The 19,296-nt window shown below is 36.3% G+C and overlaps 1 protein-coding gene across 1 annotated transcript in view; it reads right to left on the bottom strand.

The window, feature by feature from the left end:
- Nucleotides 1–19,296, bottom strand: part of myom3 (myomesin 3) — a 98,781-nt gene that overhangs the window by 4,291 nt on the left and 75,194 nt on the right. Inside the window, exons 19-33 of the mRNA XM_079836054.1 lie at nucleotides 15,376–15,502; nucleotides 14,906–15,087; nucleotides 13,142–13,256; nucleotides 12,903–13,059; nucleotides 12,087–12,193; nucleotides 11,653–11,697; nucleotides 8,125–8,264; nucleotides 7,896–8,040; nucleotides 6,986–7,045; nucleotides 5,330–5,397; nucleotides 5,135–5,242; nucleotides 2,249–2,336; nucleotides 1,372–1,410; nucleotides 1,188–1,293; nucleotides 35–198 (exon numbers count right to left, since the gene is read on the bottom strand). Of these exons, the coding sequence (XP_079692180.1) occupies nucleotides 35–198; nucleotides 1,188–1,293; nucleotides 1,372–1,410; nucleotides 2,249–2,336; nucleotides 5,135–5,242; nucleotides 5,330–5,397; nucleotides 6,986–7,045; nucleotides 7,896–8,040; nucleotides 8,125–8,264; nucleotides 11,653–11,697; nucleotides 12,087–12,193; nucleotides 12,903–13,059; nucleotides 13,142–13,256; nucleotides 14,906–15,087; nucleotides 15,376–15,502 (1,651 nt within the window). The remainder of the gene's footprint in view (nucleotides 1–34; nucleotides 199–1,187; nucleotides 1,294–1,371; nucleotides 1,411–2,248; nucleotides 2,337–5,134; nucleotides 5,243–5,329; nucleotides 5,398–6,985; nucleotides 7,046–7,895; nucleotides 8,041–8,124; nucleotides 8,265–11,652; nucleotides 11,698–12,086; nucleotides 12,194–12,902; nucleotides 13,060–13,141; nucleotides 13,257–14,905; nucleotides 15,088–15,375; nucleotides 15,503–19,296) is intronic.

A 19,296-nucleotide genomic window follows, 5' to 3' on the forward strand; every position in this document is an offset into this window, starting at 1 on the left:
TCCTGCGTGAGTCGCATGTTTTGTGCGGCTGTACCTTGTCCAGACAGATCCAGAGAACGCTTGTGTGTTTCCTGGCCGTCGAACATCTCCAGGGTGTACTTCCCTTTATCACTTTCAGTGGGGCCAAATATCTCAATCCAAAGCTTCTGCATGCTGCTGCCAGGCCTGCTCCGCTCCTCCAAGTCAATTCTCTTGTCTCTGTCACAGGGAGAAAATGAAATGATCAAAGGCGTGACTTGCTCAGATATCCTTTTATTGGAGTTAATTTAGTGTCATTGGGATATTATTATACTTTTTATTACCATTTTCAATGAGTTTTCTATCTTTATATTTTCCATTTTAATTTGACATAATTTGTTATTGTGTGCTTTTGTCATTTTAGTAGTTTTTTAAAATTTCTCTTTTCTCATTTTTATTCATTTTAGTCTTAAATTATTTTCAATAAAAAAATTAACTCAAATAATATTTTTTATTTATTTCAAGTAACAACAATATTTATTTTCATGGTTTTAGTTCGTTAACCATATTAACCCTGAGCTGAGCTAACTTTTTTCGGAACAGTAATGTTTAACGAGGAACGCAAAAACGGAAATGCTAAAATATCGATTCTGCTCGGAGTGAACCGATTTATATTTTTTTCAGTTTTTAAGCCCTGCTTTAAATAGAGATCATGATTCTCCCGTGATTCTGAATGCCAACTAAACAAAATAACTTAATTTAAAATTCTTTAAAAAAAATGGTTTGAATGAATGATTCAATGGTAAATAATTTTTTTTATCAGTCTCTTGTCGCCACCTACTGGTGTAACAATGTCATTTTTTGAAGCGTTTATTTGAAGTGTCAAGTAACTTTAAAAAGGTGATTTACTCTAGCACTACCATAGACATCAGTGTTTATATCCCAACTATAAACTATTTTCCCAGACACTTCTGTGATCATCTGAATTATTGTAACAGAAATAATAATCTGCTCTCTCTGGCTCAGATCTGAATGTTCGCTGTGATCGTACTTGTCAAAGCTTTAATAGATGAATCATTGTCATTTAAGAATAAGATCATGTGGGTGTTTGAATCGAGAGATTAGCTCTGTTAGTTAGGATCACTAATTTGGCTTCATTTCAAGCACTAAAAGATTTGGTAATGTGAAATCTGAAGCAGAACTCCTCCATACATCCTTTAAAAACTCACTTGAAGTACCAGCTGGTCTTGATGTAGCTCAGGTAGTATTTGAGGGAGCAGTAGAGCTTGAAGCCCTGAGCAGTGCACTGGATCCACACCGGACCAGCAGAGAGCGCTGTGGGTCACAAACACACCATTACTAACAACACTTCAACTGAACATGAGCGTCTGAAACATCATGACATCAACCTACCACACTGTTTACTGAGCTGCTGCATGAGACACTCGAACTCTGAGCAAAATAAAAACAAAACATCATATTAATATCATTCTCTGGACCACTTTAACACAAGATCCCATCGGTTAATGCATGAACTAACATTAACAATGAGCAATACAGTTATTACAGTATTTTATCATCTTTGTTAACATTCGTTCATAAAAATACAGCTGTTCATTGTTAGTTTGTGTCAGCTCAGGTCCATTAAATATATGTATAAGTATAAATATAAGTTTGAATTTAATAATGTATTAGTAAATTAATATTAATACATTTAGAAGTATTTTTTATTTTAATAATGTATAAGTAAATGTTGAAATTAATATGAATAAATTATTTAGGAGTATTTTGTATTTTAATAACGAATTAGTAAATGTTGAAATTAATATCAATATATTTAGAAGTATTTTATTTTAATAACGAATTAGTAAATGTTGAAATTAATACTAATACATTATTTAGAAGTATTTTTATTTTAATATGTATTTGTAAATGTTGAAATTAATATTAATACATTTAGAAGTATTTTGTATTTTAATAACAAATTAGTAAATGTTGAAATTAATACTAATAAATTATTTAGAAGTATTTTTTATTTGAATATGTTGAAATTAATATTAATACATTTAGAGGTATTTTGTATTTTAATATGTATTAGTAAATGTTGAAATTAATATTAACTAATATAAAAAATATATATTTTAAGCAATAATCTAACAACATTTATTGATTTATTAACAACATATACTATTATTTATTTATATTATAATGTATATTATCTGTATGATACTCTCTTACTCGCACAGATTGATGTGAGAATGAGGTGACAGAGTAAAAATGATGTTCTCACCATCATCTATCAGTTCCAGCACACTGTCATCTTCTCCTCTGCTGTCGCTCACCACAGCCCTGTACACACCCAACTCTTTCCTCGTCACCTGAGCCATTATGACAAATAACACGGGTCAGTCTTACTCCAGGCACAATTACACACTAATAGCCCTGTAATCGGCAAGTGCCAGGAAGAGTGGTGGCAGGCTCTCTCCTCTATCAGGCGATTAGACGCAGAGTTAAAGGAATGTTCCGGGTTCAGTACAGGTCAACATTTATTGACTCAATTTGTGGCAGAACATTGATTGCCACAGAAAATGATTTCAACTTATTTGTGTAAAAGCCAAAGCAACACCATGAAGTTTTCAGTAGAAATCAGTTTATTTAGCAGCAGTTATTCTAAAGCCCTATTCAGACGGTAATTGTTTCTCATGGGGTCATAAGGTGTTTTCATCATTGACAGGGGCTAGTCTGTGATTTTTATTGCCGTCCGAATCCAGAATGTCAGTAGCCGCGTTTCCATTACAGATTTGCGCAAAACTTTTGCGATATTTTCTAAAAGTCGATAAAAAAATATTGCGAAATGACAGCGTTTCCATTAACTGATGTTATGCGACTAAAATAATTTTTTTCCTCTTGTGATAAATCATTCCAAAAATTATGCTACGTATGTTGTTAGGTTTATGTATATCCCAGCCACCGCACGCCATTATTTTTAATGGAAAGAAACGTGCGTGTTATCCAAGCACTGATGGCAAGGAAAGCACCTTATAGCCTACTTGAGCGGCACATATGAGGTGTTATGATAAATTGTGGCATTTTATATTCTGTTGTTTTTTATGAGTTTAATAAAGAACTCGTCTTCTGTCCAAACATATCATCATCTGTAAAGAATGATCGACTTTTACGTACGCAGGTTATTGTGACGCATTGCCACATACAGAGACGAGCGAAAAGTTTGAATCTTCATGGTGGTGGTAACTCAAAGGTGTTTTTTACCACTTCATTATTTTGGCTTGGAATTTCGCTTGTTGGAAATATAAACTGAATTTAGAAATGCTTTTGAAATTAAAAACTTTGCGTTTAATAAACAAAATATATTTTTGAAATGAAGACTGCGTTTGGAGTGGAGTGCAAAATAATCTGTTCCCTGAGTCCACGGCCTTTGCTTGTGAGTGTACACAAATAAAAGTAGACATGTTTATAATTATGTCTTGCACTTAGCCTATCTGTATGGCGGAGTATTGTGAGTTTCCGCTGGAAATGGAATAAGGAAAAAATCCATCAAAAGGCACCGACGACTTCGTTGGACAGAGGGTTAAAGAAAACGTAGCCTATTTAGTTTCATATAGTTAGGCTATGTCTAAATATTATAATCTTTTAATTTCATATGTTGATTATGAAAAGTGAGCAGCATGAGTAAGGCACATAATCAGATGTCTGGAGACATTTTGTGAATTGTGTTTTTCTAGAAAGTTCTTTCTTTAAAATTAATTTCGTTTTGTATAATTGTTTTTTAATTTTGATCAATGTTTAATCAACTATTTGGCTGTATATTTAATAAATAAGAAGCAAACCAGGAATGATTGACGTGCGTAACTGGCCTGTTTCCTCAGTCTTTGAGCAAGGCTGAAACTATATTTCTGTTTTAATACATTTCTTGAATATATGTCTTAATTACAGTAGACCTATAGATAGTTATGATATTTGTGGTTGCACCGGGGTCCGTCATTATAAAGTTACGCCACTTTCCTTATTAGGAGTAAATATAATGACATAAGATCTCGTTATTAGACATACTTGAGTGGAAAAAAATTATATGTAGGCCCTATGTAAGAGATATGCATGACCGGACCAGATGACCTGTACATGTGAAAAAACTGTTTCCATTGCAGTTTTGCGAAAATTTTCTTTTTCGAATTGCCTGAAAAACCACCTCATGCAAGCGTAAAAACTTTTTTGCGATATATGGGAGTTTTTGCGAAATTGACGCGTTTCCATTGGGCGTATTTTCAATTCGCAATTTCAATTTGCGCAATTTGAAGGGTAATGGAAACGCGGCTAGTGTTTTTCTCCCACCACCCACGTAAAAGTCCCCGGCTGAATTACCCACTGTTTTTAGACAAACACCAAGGTCGTGTGGTAATTGAGTTGCCGTCCGAATCCACATCTCTGAGTTTTCAAGAATATATCACTTCAAAATTCACTGTTTATATCCTTTTTGACCACTGCAGAGCACCGTACGGTTGCGCTTCGCTGTAATTTGGATGCATTTTGAAGATCTAGCCTACACTTTTATTACTCAAATGCTAGAAAGTATTTACAAGAATAATCTTTTATTACCGCTCAAAAACGAAAGAGAAGAAAAACACGTAGACATTTTAAATGGGCCATTATTACGGCAGATTTTTAATGTTATATATGTTAAATTAGCAGCATTATGTTTACCACATGTAAATGAGAGGCTGTATTAACTTATTCCCGCTCATTTCCACATTTTTAAAATGACATCCTCCTATTTTTTAAACAGGAGATTTAAATAATTAATAATTTCCTATTATTAAATTAAATATGAATTTATTCGTATTATTCCAAGCCAACATTTTATTTACAGCATAGAATCATGTTATTGACCACGTGAGCAGCGCGTTCCCAGGTTCGTAGGATCACAAAACTCGTGAATAAATCTCCATCCGAATGCATGAGTTTTATCACTGAGGTGGAATGCAAATGTATTTTTACCTACGTCCACGTGTGAAACAATTACCGTCCGAATAGGGCTTAAGTCACCCTTATAATTCTGGTGGTTTTCTGATGTTATGTCACAAATTCTGTTGACATTTTCCTTCATGTCCTGTCTCTGCTCTCATATAGGTTTGAGTGTGAATGTGATGGAGGCTGGTACCTGCGGCACAGTGAACGTACTGACACCTGAGGACTCGTACACGGCCTGAGGAAGCTCCACGCCGTCCTTAAACCACACCAGACGCGTGTCTTTGTTGACGTTAGTGACCTGCAGCCGTACACACACACACACACGGGGTTGTCATATTGTTTAAATGCCGCTGTATTGCCATCATTGGTGAATAAATATCATTACCTTGCACTTTATAATCATTTCACAATCAGAGGTTACTGTCCATGACAAAAACTCCTCGAAATGGGGACCTTGGAAAACAAAACACAGAGATTGAGTCATTTGTCTCTCAGTAGTTTGAGATGCTGTTCTGCTTTTAAAACTACTTCGACTAACATGGTGACACTTTACAACAAGCTTCCATTAGTTAACATGAACTAACAATGACAAATACTTCTAAAGCATTTATTAACTTTTAATTTTCTAATACATTTTTTAAATCAAAAGTTGTATCTGTTAACATTAGAACTATGAACTAACATGATCAACTATATTTTTTACTAAATAACATTAATATTAATTAACAGTGTTGGGGGTAACGCATTACAAGTAACTTGAGTTACGTAATAATATTACTTTTTCCAAGTAACTAGTAAAGTAACGCATTACTTTTCAAATTTGCAACAAAATATCGGAGTTACTTTTTCACATTAATTTGACTGACAGCTCTCCTGTCCTCATGTTGAGAGTTAGTGCAGAGGCGTTGTGTGTGAACACGATGGTTATTGTAGTTCTAGACTAAATGTGAGCATTTATTTATCTCACTTGCACAATAAAGATTCTGTACTCCTCAAAATGAATAAAATCAGTCAAATGCAAAAGTATATGCAAAGTACATGCAAACCTCCAATAATTAAATGTTAAATAAAACAACTATTTTTATGCATAATACCTATATATTTAATTTACCAATGTCTTGCTGCTGACCTTTGATGATGAAAATTACTAGATTTTTTGTTTTTATTGGTAAAACTTTTTCTCCTGCGTCCTATTCTACCATTATCCAGAGCTGCGCCCTCTACTGTTCATGCGTGAATCTGCATTTTTACCTCAGCCTGGGGCTTATTATTTCAATTTTGGTATGAAGAGGTCTTTACTATTACACAAAAATATAACTTTTTTGTTATAAACAAAAACAAGCCCAGCCCAGGTGAGAAAAAGTAACGCAAAAGTAACGTAACGCATTACTTTTCTTAAAAAGTAACCAAGTAACTCAATTAGTTACTTTTTAAGGGAGTAACGCAATATTGTAATGCATTACTTTTCAAAGTAACTTTCCCCAACACTGTTAATTAATGCTTAAAAAATATGGTAACACTTTAGTTTAGGGTCCAGTTCTCACTATTAACTAGTTGCTTATTAGCATATATTACTTGGATATTGGCTGTTTATCAGTACTTATAAAGCACATATTAATGACTTATTCTGCATGATTATATCCTACATCTCTTAATCCAACCCCATACCTAATGTTAATGACCTAACTTACTATTAATAAACAGTAATTAGGAGTTTATTGAGGCAAAGTCATAGTTAATAGTGAAAATTGGACCCTAAGCTAAAGTGTGACTGAAAATATTGCTTATTGTTAGTTCATGTTAACTAATGCATTAACAAATGAATTTAACGAACAGTTAAACAGTTAACAAATGAATTTAACTACAATTCTGATAGATTAAATTGTAAAAGTCAGCCATTAACTATAGTGTTTTAGCTCTTCTGTTGCATGAGAGCGTCTTGTAATTGTCTTTGTTCATACATTTGTGCATCAGTTGACATAGTTGACAGAGTTTCTCTGTGCATCTGTTATTGGTCTCTAGATCTGTTTTGTCGGCTCACCTGACTTTCTCTTCCAGTTTCTTCTGTTGGCCACAGATTTGGCCAGTGTGTCCTTAAACTCTGACAAACAATGAAACAGAAGAATTTAGATTAAATCTGGAGAAATATTCAGTATGACCTTCGGCCTGTCACCAGATACACCAGAAAAAAATTATTTGAATTTGAGTTTTGCTGCATCATTAAGTGGTGATTGAAAAATGACAATGAACTTTATAAAATCGTATTTCATTCAAAAAAAGAAATATATATATATTTTTTTGAAAATTCTGTTTTAGTGAATCTGGCTATAGGGGAAAAGCCCCAGATAAATCCTTTAAAACTGTAACACAAAACTGAACACAAAAATGTGACAGTAAAGACATTTCTAAAAACATTTCTATTTCAACCAAATGCTGTTATCTGAAACTTCCTATTCATTGAAGAATTCTGAAAAAATGTATCATGGTTTCCACAAAAATATGAAGCAGCACAACTGTTTCAACATAGATAATAATCATAAATGTTTCTTGAGCAGGAAATCCTCATATTAGAATGATTTCTGAAGGATCATGTGACACTGAAGACTGGAGTAATGATGCTGAAAATTCAGCGTTGCATTATATATTACAAATTGAAAAACTCTCTAAACTTTTGAATTGTAGTGTATATAAAATCATACATATGCTACTATTCAAAAGTTTCCCAAATACAATAATATTTCACAATATTACTGATTTTACTGTGATTAAATTTTTTAAAAATATATTTTAAATGTAATGTATTCCCTGTGATCAAAGCTGAATTTTCAGCATCATTACTCCAGTCTTCAGAGTCACATTATCCTTCATAAATCATTCTGATATGATTTGCTGCTCAAGAAATGATTATCAGTGCTTTGTAGTTTAATATTACAGTAACATTGTAAACATACTCTTGTCCACAAACACCAGAGTGCACTGGTTCTTGGCCCGGCCGTCTTTGAGCTGCGCGGTGTACGAGCCCTCATCTTCTTTTGAGATTTGATCAAACAGGATCTCCACCAGACCCTTTGCCTTGTCGAAGTTAATCTTACGGGCCTGCAGGACACACATGCAACCAGCTCTTTACAAGTCATTGAGCAAATAGTGCCAGCGGCACAAGATGTGATCCGAGCCGGTTACCGGTGTGCTGGTGATCTCTGCGTCATTGAGGATGAGCCGAAGCACCGCGGCACTGCTGAGAGCTTCTGTCTGCAGCCACAGACGGACACTTCCCTGCTCGGACACGTCCACCTGCCAGCCTTCAGACTTCAGAGCGATCACTGCCAGATGAGGAAGACATTCAAAACTAGAGTTTACGCAAAAATCTGCATTCTGTCTTTCCACAATTTCGCTGTCACAAAAAGCCATCACACCCATTCACTTTTTAAATGGAAACTATTCCTTTAAGAACATTTAAGGTGCCTACAAACTATAGATCTTTCTGAAGCATTGTGAATGAGTCTTCCTACACTCTCAAACTAAGGCCGTTAACACCTGGTATTAAGATGTGTTTTGGTCGATCGGATCACAAGTAGACGAGGGAGACACATTTCCGTTTACACCTGGTGTTTTAATCCGTCTGTTTTGTCCACTTTCAACCACTTCTGTCCTGATTTCTTTGAGGGGAGGGTCTATGGGTGGGTTAATGTATGGGCTTTTTCAGATCTTTCAATCTAATGGACGAATTAAGCTCACACAATTTACATATGAATGCACCCGGAGACGACAGAAAAACACACAGAGCATCAGCTTTCCTTTCTGCTCTGACAGCCGCAAGACCAGCCGAACGCTGTGAGAAATCAGGAATGGTGAGAAAACATTGTGCTTTAAGTTTTTCATCTTCAAACCAAACCTGGGTCTCCAGCCAAAGTTTAAATCCCGTCTGGCTAGCGCGCTTCCCATAATGTTTACGCATTAGAGTAGATGGTCTTTTGTGGCTGTTGAAACACATTCGACCACATGAGCGTTTACACTACGAAAGCAATCTGGCCGAATGTGTTTTCGACGACCTTTGGAAGTGGTCAAAAGTGGACAAGCTCAAAATGTTTTAGACCCCGTTTACACCTGTATTTAGCGTAGTCCACTTGTGATCTGATCAACCAAAACGCATCTTAATACCAGGGGTAAACAGGGCTTTAAACTTTGGCTGGTGACCCAAGTTTGGTTTGACGATGAAAAACTTAAAGCACAATGTTCACTCGCCATTCCTGATTTCTAACACACTCTCACAGCGTGCGGCTGTCAGAGCAGAAAGGAAAGCTGCTGCTCTCTGTATGTTTTTCTGTCGTGTCTGGTTATGTTCATATATAAACTGTGCAAGCTTACATGTCCATTAGATCGAAAGATCTGAAAAAGTCCATACATTTACCCGCCCATAGACAGTCTCCTCAAAGAAATAAGGACAGAAGTGGTTAAAATTGGACAAAAGAGACAGATTAAAACACCAGGGGCCCTATCTTGCACCCAGCGCAATTGACTTTGTACACCGACGCATGTGTCATTCCTATTTTGCACCCGCGCAAAGCGCGCTTTTCCCTCCACAGAAGCACGTCGCTAAACTAGTGAATGAACTTGCGCTACCTGGGCGGTTCAGCGCAAAAAAGGAGGCGTGTTCCGGCGCAAACAATCCCTGGTGCTATTTTGCTGTTCCATTAAACAATTGCGCCACTGACCAGAAAAAACCTAGTCTAAAGTCAGTGGCGCGTTGCGCGTTGTTCATTATGCTATTTTAAGGGCGCATGCTTGACCATAATGTATAGCGTGCACAACGCGCATACACTTTGCTCATGTAATCTACAGAGATGCAACAGTTATTTTTGCAAATCATAAATTGTTACACTAAAAAAATATTAACACATGAGATGACGGAAATCATTGTGGTGTGCCACGAAGATGTGAAAAAATAGGCATAAATCTAGCTTACAAATGATTCAGGCTAATTGTAATAATTAAGGATAAGACCTGTTTGCCCAATAGTGGCAAGACATATATGTATATAAGGACATCTGACAAATTGGTTTGTCCGTCAAGAACCAGGAAAAAAAATCGACTGAAAAACTGAAAAAACTGAAAGACTGAAAAAAAAAAAAAAGACTGTGAAATCACCTTTACCATAATGTACAACATTACAACTTCACTTCTCTGTCTTTCACTGCTCTTACTAGAACATCAGTCTCCTCGGCTGTGAACCGCTCCTGGCGTGCGCCTGGTAAATACGCCATAATAATAGCAATCCATAATGGAACTTGCGCACCTGCTTTTAAAGGGAATGTTGGATGACGCTCGGATTGGTTTATTCACGTTACGCCCAAACCACACCTATGAATAATGAAGCTACTTCAGACCAACCCATTTTAGATTTGCGCCGGGCGCAAGAGCCATTTATCCCGCCGGGAAAATAGCAACAGCGCCGAGACCCGCCCACAAAGTTACTTGCGCTTCGCGTTTTTACACTTGCGTTTCAGATCGTTAAAATAGGGCCCCAGGTGTAAATGCGTATGTGTCTCCCTCGTCCACTTGTGATCTGATCGACCAAAATGCATCTTAATACCAGGTGTAAACGGGGCGTACAAGTTTGTATACAGAAATATACATTTCTATATATTGTATTTATTACTAGCCTAATCTAGACGCACTAAAAGCAAATATAATTTGCAGCCAGGGTGTCAAGCAACTCTCCGTTGGCTTGCGAGCTGGAAAAACCAAACTCTAGTCACTCACACCAATCACATCGTGTATAGAGTCGGTTGGCGGGCTTAACATAATGATGGCAGAGATGCGGCGGTTCTGGGTGCTATTCGTAAACAAAGAACGCTGGCGAACAGCGGGAATCGGGTTTGGCAGCGACTCTGGAAGACTTGGAGTTAAGCTTTTCTTCGAGAAAACAACAAAGAACGGCACTGAAGTCATTCTGAAGAAAGGAAGATGTGTTCTGAGTTTTGCCAACCGGATACGGCGAAAGTTTAATCTATCAACTCGCTCCGCTTCACCTTCTTCGTTGCTCTGGTTGGTTGTAGCGCTATCATATTGCGTGCAGAGGCAATTTGAAAGACAGCCGTTTATCCCGCCCCTCGGATTGAGCCCTGCCAATGGTGAGTTCCCAGACCCAACATCTTGATGTGGGTCTGGCTTGTCAGGCTCATTTATTACGGTCACAACTTGTAATAACTGCTTTAATGAGATCATTGTTTATGCCTGAATTAATACACAATGTTAGCTAACCACATGATTTGTATTGTCTTAAAACTGTACATTTCTGAAATATGGAGATTACTTGGGCACAGTCACCTCTGATAACACTGGAAATTATGATGAAACATGCATTTTCTGTAAAGCTGCTTTGACATGCTGTGTATTGTGAAATATACAAATAAAAGTTAATTGAATTGAATCATCATATTAGAATGATTTCTGAAGGATCATGTGACACTGAAGACTGGAGTAATGGTGCTTTGATCAAAGGAATTACACTTTAAAACATATTACAATATATATATTTTTATATATATTTCACAATAACACTGTTTTTACTGTATCTGTGATCAAATAAACAAAGCTTTGGTGAACACCTTGAACACCCCAAACCTTGAATGCTAGTGTATCTCAGACTTTACAGTTTAGATTCTCTGAACATTTACACAGTTTCTGAAGTGCATTTGATTGACTTACACGGGTTCCTGACATGCCAGCTGAGTTCTGTCAGCCTCTCCAGATCTGAGAAAGAAAACGGCACAATTGCAAAGTCAAATTCAATCACTTACTTACAGCACCAGTCCACACACTAGATACCGGCTGCTGTCAGAATCATCTGACATCTTTGCAAACAAGATTTCAAGTTTAAAGATTGTGTTTGTTATATAGTTGATATCTGACACAAACAGCCAAGCAGTGTTTAGGGTGAAAATACACAGATCTTGTACAACATGGTTTAGGGCAAAGGGGCTTGACAAAACATTAATCAACGGCCAAATGATGATAAAATACTGGGGTCACACTAAGAAAAGACGAGTTATGCATCAAGTTTTCATGCTGAACAGATGTACAAGGTTTTATGCCTCCGTGTTCAGGTAATGCATTATGTAGAGACAGAAATGAACATCTACCCTCTGCAGTGAAGGTGAAGCTAGAGGAGACGTCAGGGTTTCCGCTCAGCTCCACTGTGTAAAGGCCCAAATCCTGCTCTGAGGCGTCCGTGAAGGTAAGAACAGACCTGGGAGACAAACATGACCAACATTTCAATAAGGTTTATAGACCAGCTTACCCAAAACAAATCATCGCCATACACAAACCTATTAATTTATTTCTTCTGTGACAGAAGACTTGGTATATTCAGCACAACACATACTTTTATGGGACATTTTATAAAACATTTTGGTTCACATTTACTTTCATTATGTGGAAAAGAATGACCTGGATTTTTTTTTTTTTAGATTATGTCTCACAGTGGACATGCACCTACGATGACAATTTCAGACCCCTCCATGATTTCTAAATGGGAGAACTTGCAAAATAGCAGGGTGTTCAAATACTTATTTTCCTCACTGTGTATATACCGTATATATATATATATATATATATATATAAAGCGGGCATACATTAAGATAATTAATACATAAGTGAATTAAGCTAATATATGCCATTTTATATTTATATTAAGTTAACAGTTTAATACTGTAGCATTTTTTGATTGCTTCATGGGATGAGTATCATTTGCTCATAAAATAATTTTAATTCAGTCTTCCGTCTTTTTGTGTTAAATCAAAGTTTGTATATATTGGTTGGTTTGATTCATAGTTTAGAACTAAACAAACTGTTGGAAATGGCTTTGGCAAAAATAAATGAGAAATACTTCCAGAGCCAAAGCTACTGAAAAAGTGTCATTGTTGTGCTCATATTATTATGACAAATGGGCAAAAAACCTGTTGTTTTTGTTCTCCAAGCGGGCTCGTCCAGCATCAATAGCTTTTCCATAGTTCTTATTCCACTTAAAGACGTCTCCATCAGCCATGTCAGCTGCTTCAAAGCCCAGGAAGATGAAGCCGTCATTATCAACTCCGATCTCAATCTCTTTGGTTCCTGGTGGCAAACGTGGGATAGAGTTAAACACAACTGTGTAAAATGAGAATGAAATCATTATGCAGATTTCCAGGGAGCTGACCTGCTTTAGTCTGCGCTTTGACTGGCTCAGACGGCACAGAAGACATGCCGACACCAGCGTCATTGACGGCAGACACACGGAGGCGGAACGTCTGACCTGCTTGCAGACCTGAAACCTGATCAACAACCATCCAAGAACAGGTCACTCCTCTTTCAAAAGCTTTTGTGGGACTAGATGCAAATGTAACTACATTGAGACACTTTTTATTGCAAGACACTGCAGGCAAATGTTTTTCATGCTTTGGAGAATTTTAAGATTTTGGGCTATTTTGCTTCTATAACATGTTTTCTTTCAGACCAGTGGAAAGAAAACATCCAAAATACACTTTTAAGTGTTTACTGCATTTTATCTATTTGCATCTGTAGATTTAAATTATAATACATATGTTTAAAGGCATTGAGTTTGTTAGAAATCTTCACTTAAGCAAACTACAATTTTATTCATAATATCATTCACCTGATTTCATTTTATTCCCATATGGTCATAAATGTATATATTTTCTAGCTGTTGACAGTATTTTTTGATTTATGGAGTGATAAACAGGGATATCCAAAACAGGGTTATTATCATTCATTAAAACTAGAACTATTAAAAACACATTTCTGTTGATTATTTGAGCAGATTTGTCTTGTAATGTTCTGTTTGTTTTGTATTGTATTGAGTGCACTGTATCTGTTGTATGTTCTTGGTCCCCCTTGAAAACAAGATGCTGCATCTCAAGGGGCTTTCCATGAATACAAAATTTCAAAAAATTAAAATAAATATTAGTTGCAAAAATTAAACTAAATGGAAATTAGAAATGTTGCCCTGGCAATAAGATGAAAAGTTTAAGTTGAAGCATTAAAAATATAAAAATAACTAAAACTGAAATAATAATAAATTAAACCTAATCAGCTATTTTTAAATTACTACATTATTATTCAATTATTATTATTAAATATTAATATATTTTAAAAACAAATAACATAACATTATTAAAAATTTGACCAAAATAATTAAAAAGTAAACCAAAAATTTACTCTAAGGCCTAGTTCACATGTACACGGTTATTTTTATATTTTATAGTTTTTCCCTCCGTTTAAATTTTTTATTTTTATTTCCAGTTACGGTTCTGACGCAACAAGCCAAAACCTCCAGTTTCACTGTCCATAAAACACCACTGCAACCAGAGTTTCTTAAAATGTTCACCCTGGCAGGAGCTTTCAAAAAAGTGTCCGGATACTGCGTTTACATGTGGACAAACGGCCAAACCGCAAAGAAAAAGCTGCGGTTTTGAAAATATATGTTCGTGTGGACAGGGCCTAATATATCGTCAGAAAAAAACCAACATGAACTTGGCATTTTGTTCAGATTTCTGTTCTGGAAATGTTGCAAAGCACAACAGCGATCACGACACATTAAAAAGCCACAAAATTTGCTCTGTCCTGTCTGTCTGTGTGTTGTCAGTGTCCTCTTTGCTCCGAGATGTATTTTCTCTATGTGAGAACACGTGTGTGTGGCGTGAGACCACCATGGCTTGTCGGACATAGCAACAGTAACTAAAAGGGGCGGGTCTTTGCGAACGGTCAGTTGTCTTAATGATTAATGTGGGTAGGTATAGTGGTATTTTTCAGTTACATAAATTGTTATTCCTGATATACACTTGTAATACGAATATGAAATTAAAGATGTAGAATTAGATTGAAATTCAATACAAATTCTTAAATCCTGAATATTGCCCAACCCTGGTAAATGTACTGCAATCAAAAGAGAAACTAAACTGACCTTATAGTTAGTTTCTGTCACCGGCTCACTTGTCACAAGGGTCCAATCCTCAGACTCCGCCCCCTTACTGATCTCCACTATATAGCCACTGATCTCTGATTGGCCCTTGTACAGAGGCTCCGCCCACAGCAGCACCAGAGAGTTGCACCTCACTTCTCTAAATTCCAGATCATAAGGACAACCTGCAAGAAATTAATAAAGAACATCAACACTTTCGTTCTCATTCGCAACTCATTTGAATTGTGTTCAGGAAAACTGAAATGACACACTAGATTCCATGCATTCATTTCTCTTATATTCATTCACTCTATAAGAGCTGTGTTTATCCTCTTGAACATAGACACAATAAAATAAATCATCTAGCGCACAACATGCCAGATAAACCAAGGAAAAATGTAGTGTGCCATCTCCACTCTTTCTTGTTAAATGAATGAAATAAAATTCCCATTTGTAATAGTGCGTGATCTTACCAGGCTCAGGCATCGTCCAGCGCTCACACAGAAACAGTTCGCTGGCTTCAGAAGGGCCGCCCAGTCCAATAATGTTTGCCGCGAAGGCACGGAACTGGTAAAAACTCCCTTCCTGAAGGCCCGTCACCTACAAACAAAACAGACAAATCATGGGAATAAATGGATGTGGCTGAAAGAACAGAAGAGAAACCTAAAATGGAAGACAAAACAATCCCAAAGCAAAAACTGAAATCAAAAACATCTGTAAAAAGAGTCAGTACAGTGTTAATATAACAAGTAGCCTGAGACAGATGTGTTTTCAGTGTTTATTTAAAGGCAAAATACATTTAAAACCACAGCTGAGAGGATGACACTCTTATTGGTCGCTGAAAGCATCTTTAAAATACTATTAAATAACTAAAATATTTATTTAATAAATCTTGTTTTATTTGTTTAATAAATTATGCTAGCAATGCGCTAAACCATTCTCATTCATGGTAGCAACGTACGTGCTAATACATGCTAATTCATGATAATGATAAAATACTAGCAACGTGCTACATGTTAGAAACATGCCAATTCATACTAGCAATGTGTTTAAACATGCTAAATCATGTTAACAATGTGTTAAAATAAGCTAGAAACATGCAAAATCATGTTAACAATGTGTTAAAACAGGCTAGAAACATGCAAATTCATGTTAACAATGTGTTAAAACAGGCTAGAAACATGCTAATTCATGATAATGTTAAAATATTAACAACGTGCTACATGTTAGAAAAATGCCAATTCATACTAGCAATGTGTTTAAACATGCTAAATCATGTTAACAATGTGTTAAAATAAGCTAGAAACATGCAAATTCATGTTAACAATGTGTTAAAACAGGATAGAAACATGCTAATTCATGATAATGTTAAATACTAACAACGTGCTACATGTTAGAAACATGCCAATTCATACTAGCAATGTGTTTAAACATGCTAAATCATGTTAACAATGTGTTAAAATAAGCTAGAAACATGCAAATTCATGTTAACAATGTGTTAAAACAGGGTAGAAATATGCTAATTCATGATAATGTTAAATACTAACAACGTGCTACATGTTAGACACATGCCAATTCATACTAGCAATGTGTTAAAACAAGCTAGAAACATGCTAATTCATGTTAAGGATGTGTCAAAACCAGCTAATTCATAATAACAATGTGCTAAAACACGCTAGCAGGATGGTACATGATAGAAACATGCCAAGTCATACTAGCAATGTGTTTAAACATGCTAGCAAAATGTTAAATCATGTTAACAATGTGTTAAAACATGCTAATTCATGTTAACTATGCTAAAACATACTAGCAACGTAATTTTTCATGCTAGCAATGTGCTAAACACGCTAGCAGAATGGTACATCATTGCTGCGTCCAAATTCGCATACTATCCGTCCTAAATAGTATTCGAAAATAGAATTAGTGTGTCCCAAATCGTAGTATGTTGAAAAGAGTATTCCAAAGATACCCGGATGGTCTACTATTTCCAGTCAGAATTCGAAGTACAGATCGACGCACACGCTAACGGCTGATATTGCCCACAACCCATTGCGAGATGGACAAGGATTCGATTATAAATACAAACACGGATAAAAAGTGTTTAAAAAAAAAGAATACAAACATGACGGATGTGCGAGTCTGACGGTTAAATAGAGAGGGTTAGATTAAAGGGGCTTTAGTAATCGATTATCAGTATTTAATCTGACTAAAAAATATTTATTCAGTGTTATCCACATTATATTTCACCTGCAATAATTTCAGACCACAACGTCCAATAGGAAAATTCAACTGCAGTAGCCACCGTTCAACCTTAAGAGGGCAGCACTCAGACGGTTTTACACCATATATTATAGAATTAAAACACTTTATACCCAAATGTCAAAACATTTACTCGAATCAATGAACAGCATTAATAAAGCCCCAGTATTACAGATCACTAAAAAAAGTTGGTTTAGGGTTTAGTTACCCTTTAAGGGAATTTAGTAATCAATTATCAGTATTTAATCTGATGAAAAAATATGTTATCCACATTATATTGCACCTGCAGCAGCATTGTGAACTTTTGTAATGATACGTTTGGCCATTAACTTTTAAATGCATCATTATATTTAAACTGCACACACATGAGAGGAGTCTCTGCATTAAAGACCCACGAATGGCAGATCAACGGGCTACTACATTTCTCTCCGATACGGTAGGAAATGAAATTGAATGTGGAGGATTTGAACTGTGATGATGATTGACAGGGCAGTTTAAACAGTGACGAGATGCACGTAACTAAGCAACAAGAGTCCGTTAAAGATGACAGTAGTATGTCCCAAAGCTTGCATGTTCTTTTGCTACACACGCAAAAGTATGTCATATCATTTTTTGTGTGTTTTTGCCAGTTTTATTAGTTTTTTTTTTTTAAAAACACATGCATATCAGCATAGTTCTTATGTCTTGTTTCAATTTTAGTACGCTACAAATGAAACTAAAAGAAAATGAGAAATGGCATTTTTTTAATTTTTATATTTCACTTAATGAACATGCTTCTTCATGGTTTTAGTTTTACTTTCAGTCCCCGTCTGAAAAGCCTTTATCTTCAGCGCATTGATCCGCCTGGATGATGTCTATATGGAGGACCATTAGGCCAGAAAGCTACTTATCCGATAAACACTGGTTTCTGTGATGAAAAGCAAAGATCACCACGAGTGGCCACCTAGCCACACATAATTGGGATTGGATTTAGAAACACGGGCCGTCTCGAGCCTTTTAGACTCGTGATTAACTATTGCCTGAATCCTCTTATCAAATCAGAGGCTTATCTAGGAGCTCAGACTAAGATCAGGCCACCCACTGCCTGCTGGGACAGAGAAAGGCCACCAGATGGCAGGCGTCAGGAATGGTGAAGGGATCTCAGCGTAAGGTGGCGTAGGTTTCTGATGGTGTCTAATGAGGCTGGGCAGGTGGTGTGTCTGACTGCTCAATGAGAAGCGGAAATCATTAACATGGGATTCACATGCTACGACCACGGAGCGCACTCAAAAATCAATGTTTTCTAATTGCCATAATGCACTTTTAGTCTTCCTGTGAGCAAATTGAGCAAAAAAAAGCCCACCTTCCCACCCAAAAAAACCCCTATTTTCCAGAGGACATGTTAATAGAAGGAGACATGAGAGTGTTGTTTTGGCCGTTTCTTTCCATTAGAGGGCGATGTGCACTCACGACACTTTCCACAAATACAGAACAAGTGCTTGAAACTCTTAAAACATGTTTGCTTCATCCAAAAAGTTACTAAACCTTCAGAAAATGTTTGTTCACCAAGAGGTCTAAATGAATATATGTTCTCAATTCTCATTATCTGTGTTTGCTAAGGCAAGCAACACTATCATTACTGGTCGGATTTAGGTGTAATGATGTGATTGAGCTACAGGCATAAACTTTAGCATTAAAGGATCAGTTCACTTCAAAATGAAAATTTCCTGATAATTTACTCCATCTCATCCATCTCATCATGTCTTTCTTTCTTCAGTTGAAAAGAAATTAAGTTTTTTGAGAAAAACATTCCATGCAGGATATTTCACCATATAATGGACTTCAATGGCAACCAACGGTTTGAAGGTCCAAATCAGTAGCCTGAATGCCAGGCGAACTTAGCCCAGCCCACAACATTTGAGGTCGGGAAGTTCGGTCTAGACTTGGTTCAACTCGGTTGACTTGATTCAACACTTCAGCTTATGATTCTTATTTAGTGGGGGTCATTTTTTAGGATTCTTTACCTAACTGAAGTCTCTGAGATCCTGACACCTTGCACTTCTGGAGACTCCAGGTAGGTTGCAGCTTTGGAAAATGGTGGCGCTGGAGACTAAGGGTTCCTGATGGTTTCACCCTTAATTCTTCACCTTAATTCT

This window comes from Gobio gobio (assembly GCF_949357685.1).
Source record: "Gobio gobio genome assembly, chromosome: 15".
NCBI classification, from domain to species: Eukaryota; Metazoa; Chordata; class Actinopteri; order Cypriniformes; family Gobionidae; genus Gobio; species Gobio gobio.